The sequence below is a fragment of the Podarcis gaigeae genome, assembly GCF_964106915.1.
Source record: "Podarcis gaigeae genome assembly, chromosome: 1".
Lineage (NCBI taxonomy): Eukaryota > Metazoa > Chordata > Lepidosauria > Squamata > Lacertidae > Podarcis > Podarcis gaigeae.
This window is the reverse complement of record NC_139678.1, coordinates 110,893,769-110,912,556: the sequence shown is the minus strand read 5'-3', so window position 1 is coordinate 110,912,556 and position 18,788 is coordinate 110,893,769. Positions and strand designations below refer to the sequence as shown.

Below are 18,788 nucleotides of genomic sequence, written 5' to 3'. Positions count from 1 at the left end.
CTGTTGCTTTTAGTCACTAGGGAACCACTTTTACTTGGTTACACACACTGAATCACCAAGATTACTTGCAGAATATAGTTAGCACCTGCAGTCAGCAAAGGTGCAGAATTAGAACCAAGGCAGTTACTATGAAGTAGGTCTTTAAAATGCTAATGTTACTCAAGCAAGATGGGAAAAAGTGGAAGCCAGCAGGTGGAACTATGATAGCCATTCATAACTGAGTCATTGCATTCATTTAAAAGATTGTTTCAGAAAAATCAGGCCAGTGCCTATGAAAACAAATTCCTATGAAATATCTGCTAGATACAAATATAAAGTTACTTTCATTTAATAACATATTCACCCTTTAAGCAATGGGGAAATGTCCACTGATTTACAATAAAAGCAGGATCACGTCCCAAAATGTCAGTGATCTAGTATGTGTGCTTAGCCAGACTGGGTGTACTTTTCATATCATTCAAGAATGATAATGGAGCTGCTGCTGGAGTCATAGCAAGAACGTAAGATTTCTGGGAACACAGTGGCTACTTATTAAATGAATCAACAGGTACAATTCTTCTACTACTGACATATAAATTCTAATTTTAAATGTACCACCCCTGCAATTTTATACAGTTTACTGAAATTCACCTTTATACTTTCAATATAACTTCAGCTGCTAAAATAACAGCTGGATGAACAAGTCATTTGACATTTTTCCATTTACAGAAATTGTGTGCATGGTATGGTCTCGTGAAAACTTAGCAGCTGCCTCTCTCAAACAATAACTGACATTTAATTTTGCATGCAGCATACTGTTAGTTCACTGCATGGAAAAATTATGTTCTGATACTCCTACAGGTAAACAAATTTGACAAAAACAAAGCTGGAATGAAATTTTTGATGAATTATAGTATTATGCAATTTTACATGTGTGCACATAGAAACACACACATACACATGTCATTCTGTTTGGGACTCGCTTGAAGACAATGGGTGGAATTTATCACTGTGAAGCTTTATTTAGTGGAATTCCCAGGGGGAAATTAAGTGGAATCAGTAGGCAGTAATAGCTAGTAAGTAAAATGGAAATAAATATTGAACAGATAAAAAGGTACAATGACAAGACAAATTCAACATTTGTCACAGCAACCAGTAGAATTCATAAAAGTAAACTTCATTTCTTAGCATACATCCAGGGTAATGGAATGTGCAGTATATTGGTGGAATGAAGTAAGAGTAAGATTTAGTGACTGGGTCATAGTTGGAAATTCAGAAATACCACGTATTATCTCATGTTATTTCCTTAAAAATATTTTTATTTACACTCATATGAGACCAACACATATTCTAAATAATCAAATATTTTTAAATAATTTTAAATGTAACCACTGAAAGCACTGTATACTTTTACAAAACTGTACATTCCATGAATATATAATCAAATATATTTTATTATAACATGACAACTATACACTGTACATCATTATCTCTTCCTTCTTGTAATAGTTTTCTTGTAAATATAATCACTATAAAACAGGGAGCTGTAGCTTTTTCAATAAATGACTTTTAGAGACTAAACAGATTAATTAAATGTTGCATTACAATAATGTCAACCCATTACTTCCCAGAGTCCTTGCAGTGTGAAGCCATCTTTTAGTTTTTCTATGGCGAGCCCCAACTCTTCAGAAAAAACAGGCTCACGGTCCTGTTGCTTTTTTTCAGGAAATGAGGAAGAGAGGAAATGAAAGAAAACGAAGGTTAATACTGTATAATCAATTAGGCCATTAGGAACTAACACACTATTAAGTTTTCACTAAAAATAAAATGAAACCTTACCTTATTTCCATCAGCAAAATAAGCCTACAACAGAAAAGTAAATATATATATATTAAAACCTTAAAAAGTAATTGTCTAAGGATGCTATGTAATGTTAGTCATACTCAAAGCAGACCCACTGAAATCAGTGGGCCTACAATTATTATATATCATCTTAAATATTTTAATTATAAACAGCACAACCTTGTGTATGCCTACTGAGAAGCCCCACTAAGTTCTATGGGGCTTATTCCCAGGTAACTGGATAGTACTGCAGCCTAAGAATTGAACATTTGTTAATTCAAACACAGACACCAAGTAACTCAGTTCAATTAAATACTTTTGGATCTAATTATTTAATTATCTGTTATATCTGAAGTGGTTATTAAAACCATGTACTGCCATTTTGTTTCATTTCCCCCTTATTCAGTATGAGTAACTCCATTTTACACTCTATCAAATAAAAGAAAAATCTCTTCGACTTGACAGATTTATAAAATATAGTATTAAACAAAGTAATTTTTTCTGCCAGTTTTCTGCCAGATTGCTTAAACACAAAGGAAATGCTTCGATCATACATAACTTACAGCAATTGTGAGCAGTAATTAAAACAGTTTTTTTCACTTTAATACCCAACACTGAAATAGAGGTCAGGACTGCTGATTATTTCAACAGCATTAACACTCTTAAGAAATGTGTTCTAGTGTCATGCCTTTGGTGACTGTCAAACAAGGAGTGAAATATTCACATGAGAAAGTTATTCACATTTCTTTCCTTAATGAAGTAAGGAACCCAAAGGTGCTTAGCAACTCACCAGATATTTGAAGGCATACTGAAGAGGTAGAAGATATGTGATAGCATTTTGATAGTATCTTATAACTCCATATTTACCCCAGCTCAGTTCCCGGCAAAGAGGAAAGCAGACAGCATATCTGCTAAATAAGTCTTCTGGGAAAACAACTTTGTCAGTGGCTAAATTCCTTTTCCTGGCACTCAAGTGTCAGAAACGTATAACTGAATGCTTTGATGTGGGTTATCTGTGAGAGGTCTAGTACTGTGGCCCTACCTTATTTATGTACCCCTATGATGTTTTAGTTTATAATTCTGTATTGTGTAATGTTTTATTTCTGACTATCGGTCGAATAAAGGAAATTGATTGAGTGCATTTTTATCTTTGAAAAATCCAGTGTGATTGTAATAGATGTATTGTCACAGGTGGTCACTATACTGTGCAAGGGACTTCTGCCTGTGCTATAGGATCCCCTTCCTGTTCCCAAGGGTCTCTGGAATTAAGGTGACTTTTAAAGGACCTCAGAAGTTTTATTTTGTTTGTCTTTTACAGGGCAAAAAATAATCATGTGTATTCTTATCACTTCATGCAGCTGGACCACAAGAACAGCATAACTTCAAAGTGATTGCCAGCTGAAATGGAGCCACTCTGTTTAATCACAAACTCAAATGAGTATGAAACATGCAGGTGAGCAAGATATAACCTACTGCAAGTAGGCTTCCATTCTTCACAACCAAGATTTTTTTTGTGAAATACAGGGTTGGACGCAGAGATGAATGGAACTCCATGCAGCGGGGCTTTCCTGGCCATTCCCCCCCCCCCCCGCTCTAGTCCTCCATTACCAAAAAACCACCTGCTCCCAAGTGTCAAGGGACCCCCTGAAAGAAGAAGAGGAGGAGTTTGGATTTGATATCCCGCTTTATCACTACCCAAAGGAGTCTCAAAGTGGCTAATGCTGGGCCAGTCACAGTAAGCCATGCTGGGCCAGTCACAGTAAGCAATAATAAATGCTGTCCAATCACTTCCACTTCTCTCTTCCATAATCCAAATGGGAGGATCAAGCCACAAGGTTTACCGTGATATCTGAAATGGGGATCATGGTTTTTTCTTGGCTTGTCAATTATGGCTTGTCAGGGAGAGAAGCCAAGCTTTGCCGCTTGATCATCCCACACACACTAGAGCAGGAGTGACGTGGAAGTGATCAGGCATTATTTACAGTAAGCCATTAACTGTGATTTACGGTGACGTGTGAATTGCGTCACAGAGTTCAGGGGGGGTCAAAGTATGCACAGGACTACATAATTCGAGGTAAATTAACAGAGGATTATTATTTTTCTGTAGAACCTTACCACAAAAGCATCTGTCTGCTCATCTGCCTCAATCTCTACATCATCCTGTATTTGTTCCACAGTCAGATCTTCTAGCTGCTGAGGCTGAAAATTAATAAATGAAAGAAAACACTTTTAAATCTAATCTTTAAATCTTGTTAAGTAAATAGTAGCTAGTTTAATTTCTATAAATCATATTTTTAAAATAGGAATACCTTTTCTTCCATTTCATAATCTACACCAAATATAGGATTAACTGAAAAGACTTGATGCAATGATTTTATTTCTTTCGCTGTTCCCTCTAGTTTTTCCACTGGGTCAATCTTAAATCCAAGCACATAACCACCAGTCTATAAGAGAGTATATGTTGAAAGAAAACATATCCGATTGTTATCCCACAGTATGATGACCCAAATTCAGTAAAACCATTTTGGCTGAAATTGTGCTACAAAATGTTACACTGTATCAATGATAAGCCACAGTTTTATTAGGAAGATGAGGCAAACCATTGTCAATTTGAATCATGCTCAAGTATTTAAAACATTCAGCTATATTGAAGCAATACAACATCTATATTAAATAAATATAGCAATTTAGTGGGGCTTTGCAGTGCGTTACATGTTCACTATTAGTCACCATGTTTTTATGAATGGCTATAATTGTAAATATAGTGTTACAAAAACAACAGAACAATTCCAGGTTTAAAGCTATTTTTAAGTACTAATCTCAACTGTGCCATGTGGAAAGTAATCAGCAATGACACATTCAAAATTGCGTTTCTGAACTATTTATTCACAAACAGATCTACTACCAAGAACTACTAAGGAGCAAATCATTTCAAGACTCTAAACTTTTACAGGGGCACAGAACTCAAAAATAGCAAGTGACCAAGCTGATATGCTGGTGTCTCATTCAGAGATTTGATTAGTCACCTGGTGCTCATTTATCATAGTCATTATTCTGTGAACTCATAACTAAGCTCTTCAGATTGAAAAGATCATACTACCATGACATCCTAATTAAAGCAGCAACTTCCTCAGGAATAAATACCACCAAGTATAGGTGCTTGATTGAAGATGTTTTAGAAATGTCTTAATGGAGTTTTGTATGGAATGATTAAAAAACTGAAGGAAGTACAATATACGGAGTTCTTACCGCCTGAGAACTCTCAATGACAAGTGCCAAGCCAAATTTTGAGTCTCTGATCTTTACTGAACGCTGGTTGAAAAGTAAAAACAAACAAAAAATTGTTTGTTAAAAAGAATGACTGAAATATGACTCCTTAATAGAATTAACTGAAATTACTGACACTGACTCAATGAATTACTCTATTTCCAGTCACTTGTAATTATAAACACACATGAATTTTTAGTGGAGAAGAACACTGAGAACATTGAAAAGTTGGAAAATATCTTATCTGGAAACTTTGATAAGAATTCTGTTCATATGCCTCTGACAAAAAACAACTATAATGCTCAGCTAGCAGCACTGGCGAAATACCATGGAAACCATATAAACTGACCCATGTTTTGAAAGAACTAGTGTACCATAGTGGTAAAGAGTGTGAGCTATGTACAGCTCAGTACAGAGGAAATGCTATTGGCCTGATGCAAAGATGTATGTGAATCTGACTGCAGATTTTGGAGGTGGAATATCCTCCATGTTCTCTCTATGAGACTAAAAGCTGACCAAACGCAGTTTTGTCCATCAGTGTATTTCTGCATAAGCACTGCCTAATAAGGAAATATTAGATAATGCATGTCACAGCAAACTTATCCAGGACAAGTCTCTAACACCAAATCACTGTACCCCTTCCACCATCATCCAGCTAAAAGACCACTCACTTCAACCACCAGAGGAAATACATACTGTAAACCCACAACTTATGCACATTTAACTTGTGCACATTCAGCTCTATGTGCTTTGCAAATTTAAAAATTAAAACTAAAAAGGGGGTGGGCATCTGGGAAAAAGAGACTTTGGCAATCCCACCCGCCACTGAACCCTATATGCAATCCCTGAAATGTAACCCCGCATGCAAGTTGCAGGCTGACTCTATGTACTTCTAAGATTTGTCAGCTTTGTCAAGTTTATATTAATATCCATTGACACTTGCCAAAAATTGCATAGTATTTCTTTGGAAATTATATATACAACAGTTAAAATAAGGTAACCCATATTAATATTTAGGCAAAAATATTATGCTGTTATTGTACTTACAATTTGTAGATATGGGATACTGACATTAAAGCTGTCATTCATATTAGCATGCCAAACTACTCTTACATTTGTAACAAAAAAGGTACCCAGATTTCCCTAGGAAAGAGAGAAATTATAATCAGTTGGTACTAGCCTTCTATAACACTATATTAGGTCCCTCTGCATTTAAAATGTAAAGAGAATAGCATTTTTTATTTACTAAAACTCACATTTAAATACAAAATCCATTGGTGAAACCCTTACTGCAGCAAACCAGGGTTGAACCATAGTACTGTATAAGAAGCTTTCCATTGCATCTACAGGACTCAACATAATATACCATTCAAGTTCAATGGCATGCAAGACACATATGCCAAAGTTAAAATAGCAGTATACAAAAATAACTTTTTGCTCTGCAATATTGCTTTTGTGTCTATTTTCACACACTAAAATAGTCACCACGCTCTGTTTCACATGCCAAATGAATATGGGTTGCATCTTGAGAAATGCAAGACGAAGGAAACTTGTGGAAGTGACCTTCCCACCTTCTGCAGTGGCCTTCTAAATGTTTCTCCTCAGGAACAGGGACCCTCTGAAATGGGGTGGGGTGGGATACAGAGAACTCTGGAAGATGGGTGGACTGATTGAAACTGGGCAGAACCAACTTGTGCCAAGATAGCTCTTCTTTCCTAAGATGGTTCTGACCAATTTTCGTTGATTTCCCTTTCCTCCAGCAGCTCCTTGTGACCCAGTCAATACCACAATGGAGGGTCCCCTGAACCTCAGGAGTGTCTTTTGGGGATTGGAGGACAGTAGAGTGGGCAGGGAAGTCCCCTACTGTGAGCTTCCTTCCACTCACGGTTCTCAGGAAACAGCCTTATGAAATTCAAGTAATATGACAGAACTTGCACATAAATATTAAAGAGCTAAGAATATTCCGCTGAACCTCAGTGCCATGTATTTTTCAAGTAGTCAGTTTCACAAGGTGGTTACAGAACTTCTTTGTCAGATTTTGCAGGAAAGGTTTTAAAAAAATCACATTCTTAATTTCAGTTTATGAATATATCACACTGTACCTGATCACTAGATAAATTCCAGACACCATTTATTTTGTCATATACTTGTTCTTTGGGTAACAATCTCAACTGCTTGTTTTGAATTAATGCACATCTCAGCTTCAGCTCACGGTACATTTTTGAAGTTTCATAAGCTCTAGGAATAATACAACTTGGTTTCAAACAATGATAAAAATGGGAAAAAAATATTTATACTCCTCACTTAACCAATTTGCCTCCTCTAACTTGAGCAACATGGAAGTAATTATGCCAGAGATTCCTGAGTTTAGCTTGAAGGGAAACCTCCACAATGGGATGGCCCTTCCTCAATAAGATCCTTTATCCTAAAAAGCCATTTATCTGCCCATCCTGAGAATATTCTTATCTTGAAATATAAGGGTTGCTCTGTGTATTTGCATACATATGCACGCCAATCCCAAATTATTACCATTTCCTCACTGAACAAAATATATGCAAACCTTTCATTCTAACATTCATTGATTATATGGCATATGCAACTAAACCAACTAACTTCATTAGGATTGTGCTTCAGCATGCATTTCTTGCTTTTGTGCAAGACTAACACTTTTTAAAATAAAAAAAGCTCAAGTACCTGTGTACAGCAATAACAGAGGCAAAAAGTCTGGGGCTTCCAGGAACCACATTTGTAAATATGAATTCAAAACGTGTATTGTTACATTTGGTTAATATATAAAGTGCTTCTGTCTGGCCTCTTAATTTCTGTAAGAGAAAAGATTTATAAGATTTAGTATATTAGTACTGCAGTTTCCAAAAGAAATTAACAATCTTAATATTTATGTATTCTCAGTATAATCGGAAACCAGTAACAATTTCCAGGATGGTAGCCATGTTGCAGCAAAAGTGTCTTCTCACACTTTAAAAACTAATCAATTGCTACAAGTTTTTGCACAGTAGAGTCCACTTTATTAGATTCAGGAATTTATTACCCTAATCGAGATAAAAGGGTTTTTATACCACTACTAGTATTAATTAAGTAATTAATTGTGGTTTGTTTGGAACTGTTTGTCTTTTACCACTACAAGTATTAATTAACTTACCATTGCCAGGATATCTGTGTTACACTCAACACTACTTTGTGAATGTTCACTTTACTTATTCTGCGTATACTTATTTTGTAGACATAGTTGTATCCATCTAAGTCAAATTCAGAGGCACCCACTGAAATCAACTGGTCACTCTGAATATGACTTAGCTGAATATAACCCCTAAGCTTTAAATGTTGTAGTCTGTATTTTTCTGCATTTCATTTCTCTCTGACTTTACTGCTTACACAGCCCTTAAGGTGTCACAAGGCTTTTTGTTGCTTTTGAAATTCATAAGACTTGCTCACAATTAAATGTTTTTTAGAAGAACTGGAAAATCATGTCATTTGACGAGAGCATGCTATATATTTCAAAATACGCTCTAATTCAAAATTTGTTTCGTAAACTCACCGAGTTAGCAGTTCTTGTTGTTGTGCTTACAAAACAATTGTAGCCAACAGCTAAGGAATCAGGGAAAACAAAAACAGTATTGTTAAAGATGTCATTGAATATCTCCAGATATCTGTCTGGTATATTTTGTTGTCTGGAATAGAAAATTGCCCAAATTAAACTTAGCCCGGTGTGCTAGTTGATTCCAACACAAGGGTTCCTGCTAGCACAACAGGTCTTCCTCCTTCTCCACTCCACCTCCCCCAAATCTGCTCTGGAGGGTCCGGAGAAATCCCAGAACAGCACAATGGGGAAGGAGAGGGGGGTATTTCCATCTGGCAAGCAGAAATGCTTGCTCTGAAGGAATGATCAGATAAATTCATTAAATTCATTAAATAAAACATTAAATTGAATTCCTCCCAATGAAATCACTGTGTGACAGCTATGTACTAATTGTAGCTGCAGGAACACGTGCTGCTACTATAATAGTAACCAATTCACAGGTAAACTCAACTAAATTAAACGAAACCTACTCCCAGGTAGTTGTTTATACCACTGCAGTCTAATAAGACTTGCTTCCAATAACCAGAGGCTGCAATTTTTCCAGTGCTTATTTTTCCATGGAACATTTTCTGTTTCATAGTAACAATGAACAGACGCCAAAACAGTTTTAGCCAAGTTTGGCACCTTCAATATTTTTTGGTTTTGTTTACTAAATACAAGTAAAAAAGCAGGCTAATCACTGTCTAGGGCAGGGTGATCTAACACGTGGCCCAAGGGGCACATGCGGCCCTCAATGCCTTTTTGGTGGCCCTCAGCAACATTTGATGGGCCCCCCACAGTCCTCGTGCTGCCTTCCCAAAGCCAGGGGGCATAAAATTTTGGCCTCACTCCTTCTCCCCTGGGTGCAACAAGACAGTGTGGAGCCTGCAGATTCTATGTCAAAGTACTCTTGGGGCCCACTTGGAAAGAAAAGTTGGGTCACCCTGCTGTAGAGCATGAGAAATTTTCCAGGAACCCCACAGCATTGCATACTTTTGAGAAGACATGTGCAGCATAGTTGTTTATCTCCAAAACTTTTATTTTACTTTTCTTTTGAAAAACCTTACAACACACACACACACACACACACACACACACACACACACACACACAAAGACAGTTCCTTTCCTCAGGGTAACAATCCAAAAAGACATCACACAAAAGGAAAATGGATCGGGAAGGAGGAAAAAATAAGCAATCGCAGGTACAAGAGCTTAGTTTCAAGTCCTTTCAATGACCAGTTGGCAGTGGAAAAGTTCAAGAAAAAGAAGTGCCAAAGTATCTGAGCACACTGTTAAGAGTGGCCTTCTTGAAGCTTGATGTAGTGGCTGCTGCCAGAGGATAGTTGGTGTCAGAGTTTTCTTAAATAAGAGATGTATGGTGCAGACCTACCACCCCCCCCCCAGCCAAGTCTATCCATGGTCTCAGGTCCCAACCCACATTTGTCCACAATTAACTACATGTTTACAAAAGGCTAAGCTACCACAAATGCTATTTATATGAACAGAATTAACATCACTTTGAAGAATACTATTTGTTAGCAGGTAACTGTATCTTACTAGACTAGACACACTGTAGAAAAACAGCTTTAGAGCTAAGCTGACATGCCCTTGATAAAGATCATGAGCAAATAAAAAGAGCCTGAAAAATTTCTGCCCCCCCCCCCCCAGTTTTATAACCCAGTAAAGGGCAAACCAAGTTTCTGGTTGCCAGCACACTGGACCTGAAAGGAGACTGGCCACAGTACGTCATCCTTATTTATAATTTTTTAATATTATATCAGTCTGAAAGTTGTCCAGCATTTAAAGTTAGTAGTGTGATGAGTCATATGCTGAATGAGAATGCTTTTTATATGAAGTGACCTTAGGAAGTATGAAACACTGTGTGCCTCCCACAAAGAAAATAGACAATTGCAGTGTGAGTTGGTAAGGGACAATGCAAAGTCTGCAAGGCTTTCTTATTTTCGAGAATGCCAGATATACCTAAGGAAAGCTAGAATTTTCAGTATTTTCTAGAATGTTTTGAGAACATTTACTAATGCATTCTTTACATGGGAATAATTATGTCAATTCTAACTACTAATATAAAGATAGTATACATAACGTTAATAGAGTGATGAAGGTTACAGTGAAACCAGAGCCTTCCACTCTGATCCTAATGGTGTTTTACAGCTCTGAAACTATTGGGACTTACTTTCAAGCATATGCACTTAACACTGGGATGTCTCTCTCTGAAACAGCAGCAGTATCAGGTAAAGGAGAAAAGTTTTTGATTGACCAGTTATTTTTTTTAATGGTATAGAAACAAAGGAAGGGATACTTACAGAGGTTGACTCTAGGCAATACAATGGAGTGCCAAATAATTCTCAAGTTTGTTACCAAAAGTCTGCCTGGAAATTAAAAAAGGGGGGGGGGGTCACTAGTTAATTTATAGCAAAATTATTCTAATACTAGACAGACAGAAAACACAAAGGCTATCGTACTCAATCCTATGTACTCAGTCAGGATCTTCTACACCCAGTATCCCCCATGCATTTATTAATGCCACATATATAAAACAAACAAGTGGGATGTGCCACAAAATGTGGAGCACTCCTTTCCTGGGTTTCAGCCAGCCATGACCTTCTCTAATATACTTCATTCCAGCCCCACCACATTTTTGTTTTTTTCTCCCAAACAGCCAGCTTTTGATTCTGTGATCACTTGGCTTGTTCAGTTTGTGATGCTTTTGTACTACTGCAAATCTAACAATCTCTAGGGTCATTGCTCAGTGGTAGAACATCTTCTTTGCATCCGGAAGGACCCATGTTCAACTCTCGGTAGCACTGGGAGAGAACCCTGACTGAAACCTTAGAGAGCCAGTTACTGTAAACAGCAATAGGGAACTCGATAGGGCAATGGTCTGAGTCAGTATAAGGCAGCTTCCTATTTTCCTATGCAGAATTCTAAGCATAATAACCCATTCAAATCTGCTGTACAAGAAAATAAGCAGAAATGAGTGAACTGCAACTATATTAGAAAAAGAGATTGGGCAAGCAAACTACCGCAACGAAATCAAAATCTTTCAGGACCTACATACTATCTAAGATCTGCAGGAGGGGAAGAAAGGGAGCTGATACTACATAAATCACAAGGAAAGGATATAAAGGCAAGTTATAAATATTTATAATTAATAAATAAATACACATGGCGATCTTGGACATCTGCACTGACACATCATCGTAATCTCTAATAATAGCAAACTCAGGTGGCCCAGTGCCAATCACTTGGGAAGCAAAATGCTGCAATCCAAAAATAAGTCCATGGCTTCTACATATGTTGGGAATCCCCCAGGCATGCAGAAGAACACACATTTGTGAAACAATAAAATAACGCTGGGCGGAAGGTGGGAAATAACCCTCCAAAAACTGCCTGACAAGAACCTGCAAACTTTTAGCTTGGAAGAGAGTGCTGGTAGCACTTGAGAAAGAGGGAGAAAGGGTCAATAGAAACCAGAAGTTGTACCTTTCTCTCCATTGTTTCCTTTGGTATCTTCAATAGGATCCAAACAGTCAATGAGAACTTCTCCTGGTCTCATTTTCATTTGCCTATAACAATATTGCATGTTAAGTTGCTGCTTCAGCCCTTGGTTTTCTTTTATTTAGGTAAACCAGTAATATCCCAATGAAACATTTTGGGACAATAATGCTCACCATGCACACACACAAATCCAAGATCTATAATGACTTTGGAATAAACTTGTCTTCTCCCCAACCAAAGAGAGTCATCTTTCCAAATGAAACACTAATTGAAATGGCAGAGTTGTGCAATGACATTCACCTATCTGCTTTTTGCATTACTTCTCATGAGTACTGAAAATGTTAATCAAATGTTTTAACTGTAGGTTCCAATCAAAGTAGTTCCCTGCAAGGAGGAATGTGTGACATATTGGTAAGCTTGTTTCCATTCTGAAAGAAACAAGTTTATTTTTTATTTTTTAAAGTGCTATTAATCCAGCTTGTTGTTTAAATAATCTATTGGTAGCCACCAGTGACAAGGAATCACACACAGGTGTGTGCACAGAATACCATGAAGGTGAATGAGCAAGCCAAGTGCTCAGTCCCTTCTCTAGGCACAGGCCAGAAACCAAACAAGCTGGCAGAGGATGGAAAAACCCCTCCTTCATGCCCATCACAGATATACAGAGGGGCTGCTGGAGGCGGGTAGGGCTCCCTATCCTTCCTCAGCCAATCTCCTTGCCCCCAGCAAGCTAGCAATTTTTTCTGGACTTATTTATGAAGTTGCAATTGGTCACATTGGGCAAGTAGCAATGGTCAGTTCCTAGCCAGCATGACCAGCATAGCCACTCTTTTATCCTCTATGAATTTGTCCCAACATTTATAGTCATCACTACATCTCATGGCAGCGAATTCAAGCCATCTTGCATCAACAGGCACATGGTACATATTTACAGACCTGGTGAAACAGTTTGTATAAAGTATAACCTGTATAAACAAGTCTAAAATCACATACTTATCTGTTCTGTCCAGGACAGAGGCACCTTTTTCTCCTTAAGTATCAGCCATGGAGAGATATTGCTGCAGTTTAGATTGTCAATTTGACCAATTTTCAATTTAAAAAACAACAGGCTACACTTTATCCAGTTTTTTAAAAAATCTTACTTTGCGTCAGCCACAAGCCACAGCAAAGGAATAAATAAAATGCAGATATACCTAGATGGTTGGCTATACAAAATACGTTCCGAAAAATTACGACTATACAAATAAAAGAGTTAATAACTGTCCTTGATCTTTTATCCCGTTTGATTTCACTTCTTTCATCCCCTTCTTCCAACGAGTCCCTCTCCCTGCCCCACTCATCCTCACAATAACCCAGTGAGGTAGGCTGGGCCTGAGAGACAGTGGTTGTGTGAACGGGAGAAGAGCTAAACCGAAGATCTAATCCGGAGGCTGCGTACAAACCGCATTTTAAAGCACATCTCCCCCCTTCAAAAGAATCCTGGGCGCTGTAAATATTAAGACTCAGAGAGTTACAATTCCCAGCAATTCCTTAAAAGTACGACGCTCATAATTCTTTTAGGGAGCAACAAATATGCTTCGGACGGGCTTTAAAGGTGTAGGGAAACTATATAAATTCAATAAAAAATATTGATATTGACATAATAATATAATAATATATCAAGCGCGACTTTTTTGTGTTCAGGAGCGGAGAGGCCGTTGGCGTCCAGGGACCTGAGGAAGCCCGCTTAAGAAATAAAAGAGCCCCGAGAAGAGCCGTGCCCTAGAGAACGTGGGGAACCAAAGACGCGTGTGCGAATCCCGAGTTTTATTTTTAACGGCGAGGGCGGAACCCTCGGCGCCCGCAAGATGGCGCTGACAGACTTGAAGGAAACGGCGCTCTCCGCTCTCGGGCTCGCGAGGCCCGGAAGAAGCGGCCGCTTTGCCAACGGCTACTTAGCGAGGCCGGGGTCGCGAACTCCCTGTCGCGACGGAGCCGCCTGCGCGGGGGACACAGCGAGAAAGGGAGCCCCCGTTCGCGCGAGAACACTCACTGAGAGGTGATGTCGAAACGGACGTCCCTGTCCTCCCACAGAGAGTCCGCCGTGGCCGCCATGGTGACCGCCGGGCCCCGTCTCGGCGTCCGTGCGCCGTTCCTTGGCAACTCTCCGACGGGCGCCGGCTGGGGACAAACTTCCTCGGCGCGACGCGCGAAGAAGCCTGTTGTGCGCATGCTCCAGGCTTTTAGGGCTGTGCGTGCTTTTCTGCTGCTGGCGATCCGCGCTCTCGTTAACTACGCTCGGCGGATCGAATTAGGGACGCCAAGGCGCGCCTGCGGGGTGCTTATAGGAAACTGGTTTCCTGGGCTCCTAAGAATGCCAGGCGGCCTGGATAGGGATGTATTTATTGCCGAGCCTACCTCCCAGGGCTCTTGCAAGGATCAAAGTGGGGAGAGCAATAATGGTAAACCGCCCGGAGTTCCCTGGAGGAAAGGGAACGTAAATAATAAACGTTCCATCGTGCCCAGTCGGTGGGATTTGTGCGCATTGCTTTCTAACAAGATTTAAAAACCTCAAAAATTATGCCTGGCTGGGACTAGGGATGACGCCCCTTTCGGAGGGAGGCTTATCTCCCAAGAGCCAGCCGGAGGATGGTCAAAACCTTACTTATAGGAAGGATTCTGGTGGTGCCTAAATGAAAATTCTTTTATTGAAATGATTTAAAATGCTTTGCTTATATTTTTCAAGGGTAATTGCATTTTTCTTCTTTTTGTTTTAGTGTTTGGCGGTTTTATGGTGTGTGTTTTTTTAAAAAAATTAATGTCAAGTTGTTTTTTAAAATAATTATTTAAACATGTTTTTAGCACCCTTGGGCTACTTGAGGAAAGGCAGGGTAATAAATGTGTTAAATAAAATTAAAAATGTCTAGGCTATTATTGCTATGAAATATCACTAAATACCAATATTGTGACAACCAGTATTCTGTTAGTTGGTGGAAAGGTGTGCATGCATATTAAATACAAGTTTGAGATGCCAGCAACTACAATATTTTTAAATAATGTACAATGTGTCTAAAGTTAAGATTTTTATTAACCACTTGTGTGTGTGTGGTTGCTCAGAAATCCCACAGACTTCAAAACGACTTTCTCTTAAGTAAGCATGCATAGATTGCAACATTACTGTAACATTAAATCAACAAGGCACTTGAAAGAACCAAATAAACTTATGAATTGGACAGAGACTACAGCCTGTATATAAATCTATTTTGAAAGAATATTATTTATTCTTGGTTACATTTTCACAAAAGCAAACATTCAGTTCTAAATATCTTCCTCATATGACGTGATTAAAAGATACAGTGATTTTTAATTAACACAGTGAGATGAGATGTTAGTTTTGCATCACCACTCAGATTTTTCTAGTGGCACAGAAATACACTTAGTGCAAAATGTATTTTAGTATAGTTTATGCATAAAGTACCTTTTGCATGTTTAATGCTGATATATGTATGCTAGTAAACAAAAACAAAAAACCTGGAATGCAGATATTTATGGGCATATGCTGACAGAGGTAACAAATTAACAACCCACTTTGAAACATGTATACAGTACTGATGTATCTACCTGCAGTGCCAGTATTCTACTGAGCAAGCAGTAGTTTTGTGAAACTAGCATGGCATAGTGTTTGATGCCCACATTCTAATCTCTTATATTTTGGTTCAGCAAGTTTTAGGACTGAGCCATATTAATATACAATTTATTTGGATACGTTTAATGTAGCTTTACAGGTAATTTTGCCATGCTGCCTGCTTGTCAATATTCACTTTCAACAGCATAATTGGAACACTATGAGCTAGTTTGCATATAACACTCTTAACCATGTTTTGCTGCTATATGCATGAGCTGGAACAAGAGCAAAAGCCTCACACTTGTATGCTCCCTACTCTCACACAGCCATAAAAAAAGACTTGTAACAGTTACTTTCACTTTTCACAATTCTTGGCTTATCACATATAAAGCGGAGATCGTGGCTTACAACAAACAGGTTAAATAAGGCAGCTTTGTAGCCTATGCTTTGAGGTTAGCTTGTTTAAAAACTAAGGAAGAGAGGAGATGAGGCTTTGATGAGGTTCTTTCCATAACTTAGCATTACATGTGAACTAGTCCAATGGGTGAAAAACCTCTAGCACACCATGAGGCATGTATAGTATCTAAAAGACACGGTTTAAGGCAAAAAAAAAAAGGGTCATGTATCATGCCCAAAGTTACATAACTAGTTTATCAAGTGATGTAAATGACCAAGGAGTTTGTTAGGGTATAATAATGTTTTTAGGATTAACTTGTGCAACCTAACCTGTGCAGCACTCCTTTCTCAGAAGTACGCTTCCATTTTGGGGTTAATTGCAAATAATTGTGCATTGGGTTGCAGCCTTAAAGAAGTATCTAATTTCTACCCCTGAGTAACATTTACCTGCAGATTCCAACAGATGTAAATCCTTATTTATTCTGGAATATAGTCCACAGGCAAACTGAAAATTGTGGAGCGAGAATTTGATGTGTGTATAAGGAAAGGGGTACTATTGGTTATAGTTTTGCTGGCTCTATTAGGTTCTTGGAGGCTGCTAGCTCTTGGGAAGGTCCTACAAAGAGCCCTCATACAGGAATTTATAACATTTCCTGGCAAACATAGTACCTTATAGCTTTCTAGATTCCCATGGGTAAAACTTCATATTACCAGGAAAAGACAGGGTCCTTAACATCATGTTTCTACCATGTTTCTACCATGAGTTAAATGAAACCCTTTTGAATTGGCAAATCACTCCTCCCCATTGTTTCCTGGTTATTTATTGCCCCGGCTGAGCTCCTAAATTAAAAGCGAACGTGGCAGGGGGCAGGGTAAAATCAGCCTCAGTATGGGGAAGTTTCTATTCACAATATAAGATACAACATTTATTTTTGTTTTGTTAATGTTTTACAATCTACAAAGCATGCACGATTGTTTCAGATGTGAAGGGTCTTATCCAATGGTATGGTTTCTGTGAGTAGAACGGAAAAGGAAGCAGCTTTCAGAAATCTTCCCTCCCCCCCTTGTTGGCTCCCCAAACCGCCTAAATCAGCTCTAAATCCAACCATCTGAAGCAGATTTAAAGGCTGTTTTCCTTCCCATTCCCATGACACAAGGCCTTACTGTCAGCTGAGCAGTGTGATGATACAATCCAAACGTATGTGTGGGCTCAGTATGTGTCTTAACATTGCACCTGCATGTAAGCTCTGTTTCGGAAATAGAAGATAAACTGCTCCATTGACTTCAGTAGGACTACAGTGGAATAAGTAGTTTGAGGATACCGGTCATCTTTCCACTTGTTAATCAAGTACAAAATACAAAAAGATCTTAATACATTTGCACAAAATCTCCCCTCTCTTGGTTAACAATCTTTTCTGTTGAATTCTGCTTGGCGAGCGTCTCTGTTAATATCCTTCAGCCATCTGTAAAACAGGACAAGTTATATAATTTGTACTGATAAATATGAATTTCTCTATTAAAGCAAAATTAAATCTGAGTGTTGTGTCCAGAACTTGTTTCACAATTTCCTGTTATACTGTTTCCCCAGTGTAACCAAGTTCCTTATCAGAGCATCATTGACATTAGATTTGAAAATATTCTGTGTACACATCATACATCTAAAGCACATCCTCTCCAAGAATCCTGGGATCTGTAGTTTGTTAACAGTACTGGGAAATGTAGCCAGGATTTGTTCACAGGATTCTTTGGTGGGGCCATGCTTTAAATGTATGGTGGGTACACAGCAGACTGTTGTTCTCTTCTTTGCTAGAGGGTATCCATTCTTAAGGAAATCAGCCCTGAGTGCTCACTGGAAGGACAGATCCTGAAGCTGAGGCTCCAATACTTTGGCCACCTCATGAGAAGAGAAGACTCCCTGGAAAAGACCCTGATTTTGGGATAAGATGGAGGGCACAAGGAGAAGGGGATGACAGAGGACGAGATGGTTGGACAGTGTTCTCGAAGCTACCAGCATGAGTTTGACCAAACTGTGGGAGGCAGTGGAAGACAGGAGTGCCTGGCGTGCTCTGGTCCATGGGGTCACGAAGAGTCGGACACAACTAAACGACTAAACAACAACAAGGAGTTACGACTTCTCCCTCGCTTAGAGAATCTGGTAAATAGGAAAGTGAAAGAGCTATTTATCCAGGCAGATGTGTGGGACAGGATTAGAAGAAGGAAACAACGCAGCTTCAGGATGCTCAAGGCATTGATCTATTCTAAGAGAATGTGGCAGAATAGATTCTTCCTCTAGCAGACTGTTGGAACTCATAGAGGGAGGGAAAAAGAGAAGACCCCCTGAGACACAGTGATCCCCAGCAGCTGCTTGTCTTCTGGCTAGGTCGAAGTCACAACCTTCCTCCATCCTCTTACAAATATTTTGCAGCTGATTTTTTTTTTGGGGGGGGTAGGGGGGTCCCGCCATGCAGTTTCAGAACATCAGGTTTAAGCCCACAAACCAGTGGGACTACTAACAGTATGGTATTGACAGTGTGTGGCACAGGTCACACAACCTGTATAATGTTGAGAATTACTTTTTCATGCGCAACCTTGATTTTTCATATTT

The 18,788-nt window shown here is 38.8% G+C and overlaps 2 protein-coding genes across 6 annotated transcripts in view; both read right to left on the bottom strand.

The window, feature by feature from the left end:
- Positions 1-1,277: 1,277 nt before the first annotated feature.
- Positions 1,278-14,357, bottom strand: BBS5 (Bardet-Biedl syndrome 5). 3 transcript variants are annotated; one of them, XM_083712620.1, is made up of 12 exons: positions 14,216-14,357; positions 12,169-12,251; positions 10,989-11,054; positions 8,645-8,694; positions 7,783-7,910; positions 7,191-7,326; positions 6,136-6,231; positions 5,071-5,133; positions 4,131-4,265; positions 3,937-4,020; positions 1,819-1,842; positions 1,278-1,693 (listed from the first exon to the last, which is right to left on the bottom strand). In XM_083712620.1, the coding sequence occupies exons 1-12, from the start codon at positions 14,275-14,277 to the stop codon at positions 1,592-1,594; spliced, it is 1,029 nt and encodes a 342-aa protein (XP_083568746.1). In that variant the 5' UTR covers positions 14,278-14,357; the 3' UTR covers positions 1,278-1,591. The 3 variants fall into 3 exon arrangements, with proteins under 3 accessions (XP_083568746.1, XP_083568748.1, XP_083568747.1); XM_083712622.1 differs by lacking the exon at positions 14,216-14,357 and adding an exon at positions 13,177-14,151; XM_083712621.1 differs by lacking the exon at positions 5,071-5,133.
- Positions 14,358-15,411: 1,054 nt separating this feature from the next.
- LOC310828092 (uncharacterized protein) overlaps positions 15,412-18,788 on the bottom strand; it is a 44,592-nt gene continuing 41,215 nt past the window's right edge. For 2 of the 3 annotated variants that reach the window (XM_083705167.1, XM_083705168.1), the window contains one exon: positions 15,412-17,646. The gene's annotated coding sequence lies outside the window, so the exon portion shown is untranslated. The remainder of the gene's footprint in view (positions 17,647-18,788) is intronic. The other variant, XM_083705166.1, reaches the window with a different exon arrangement.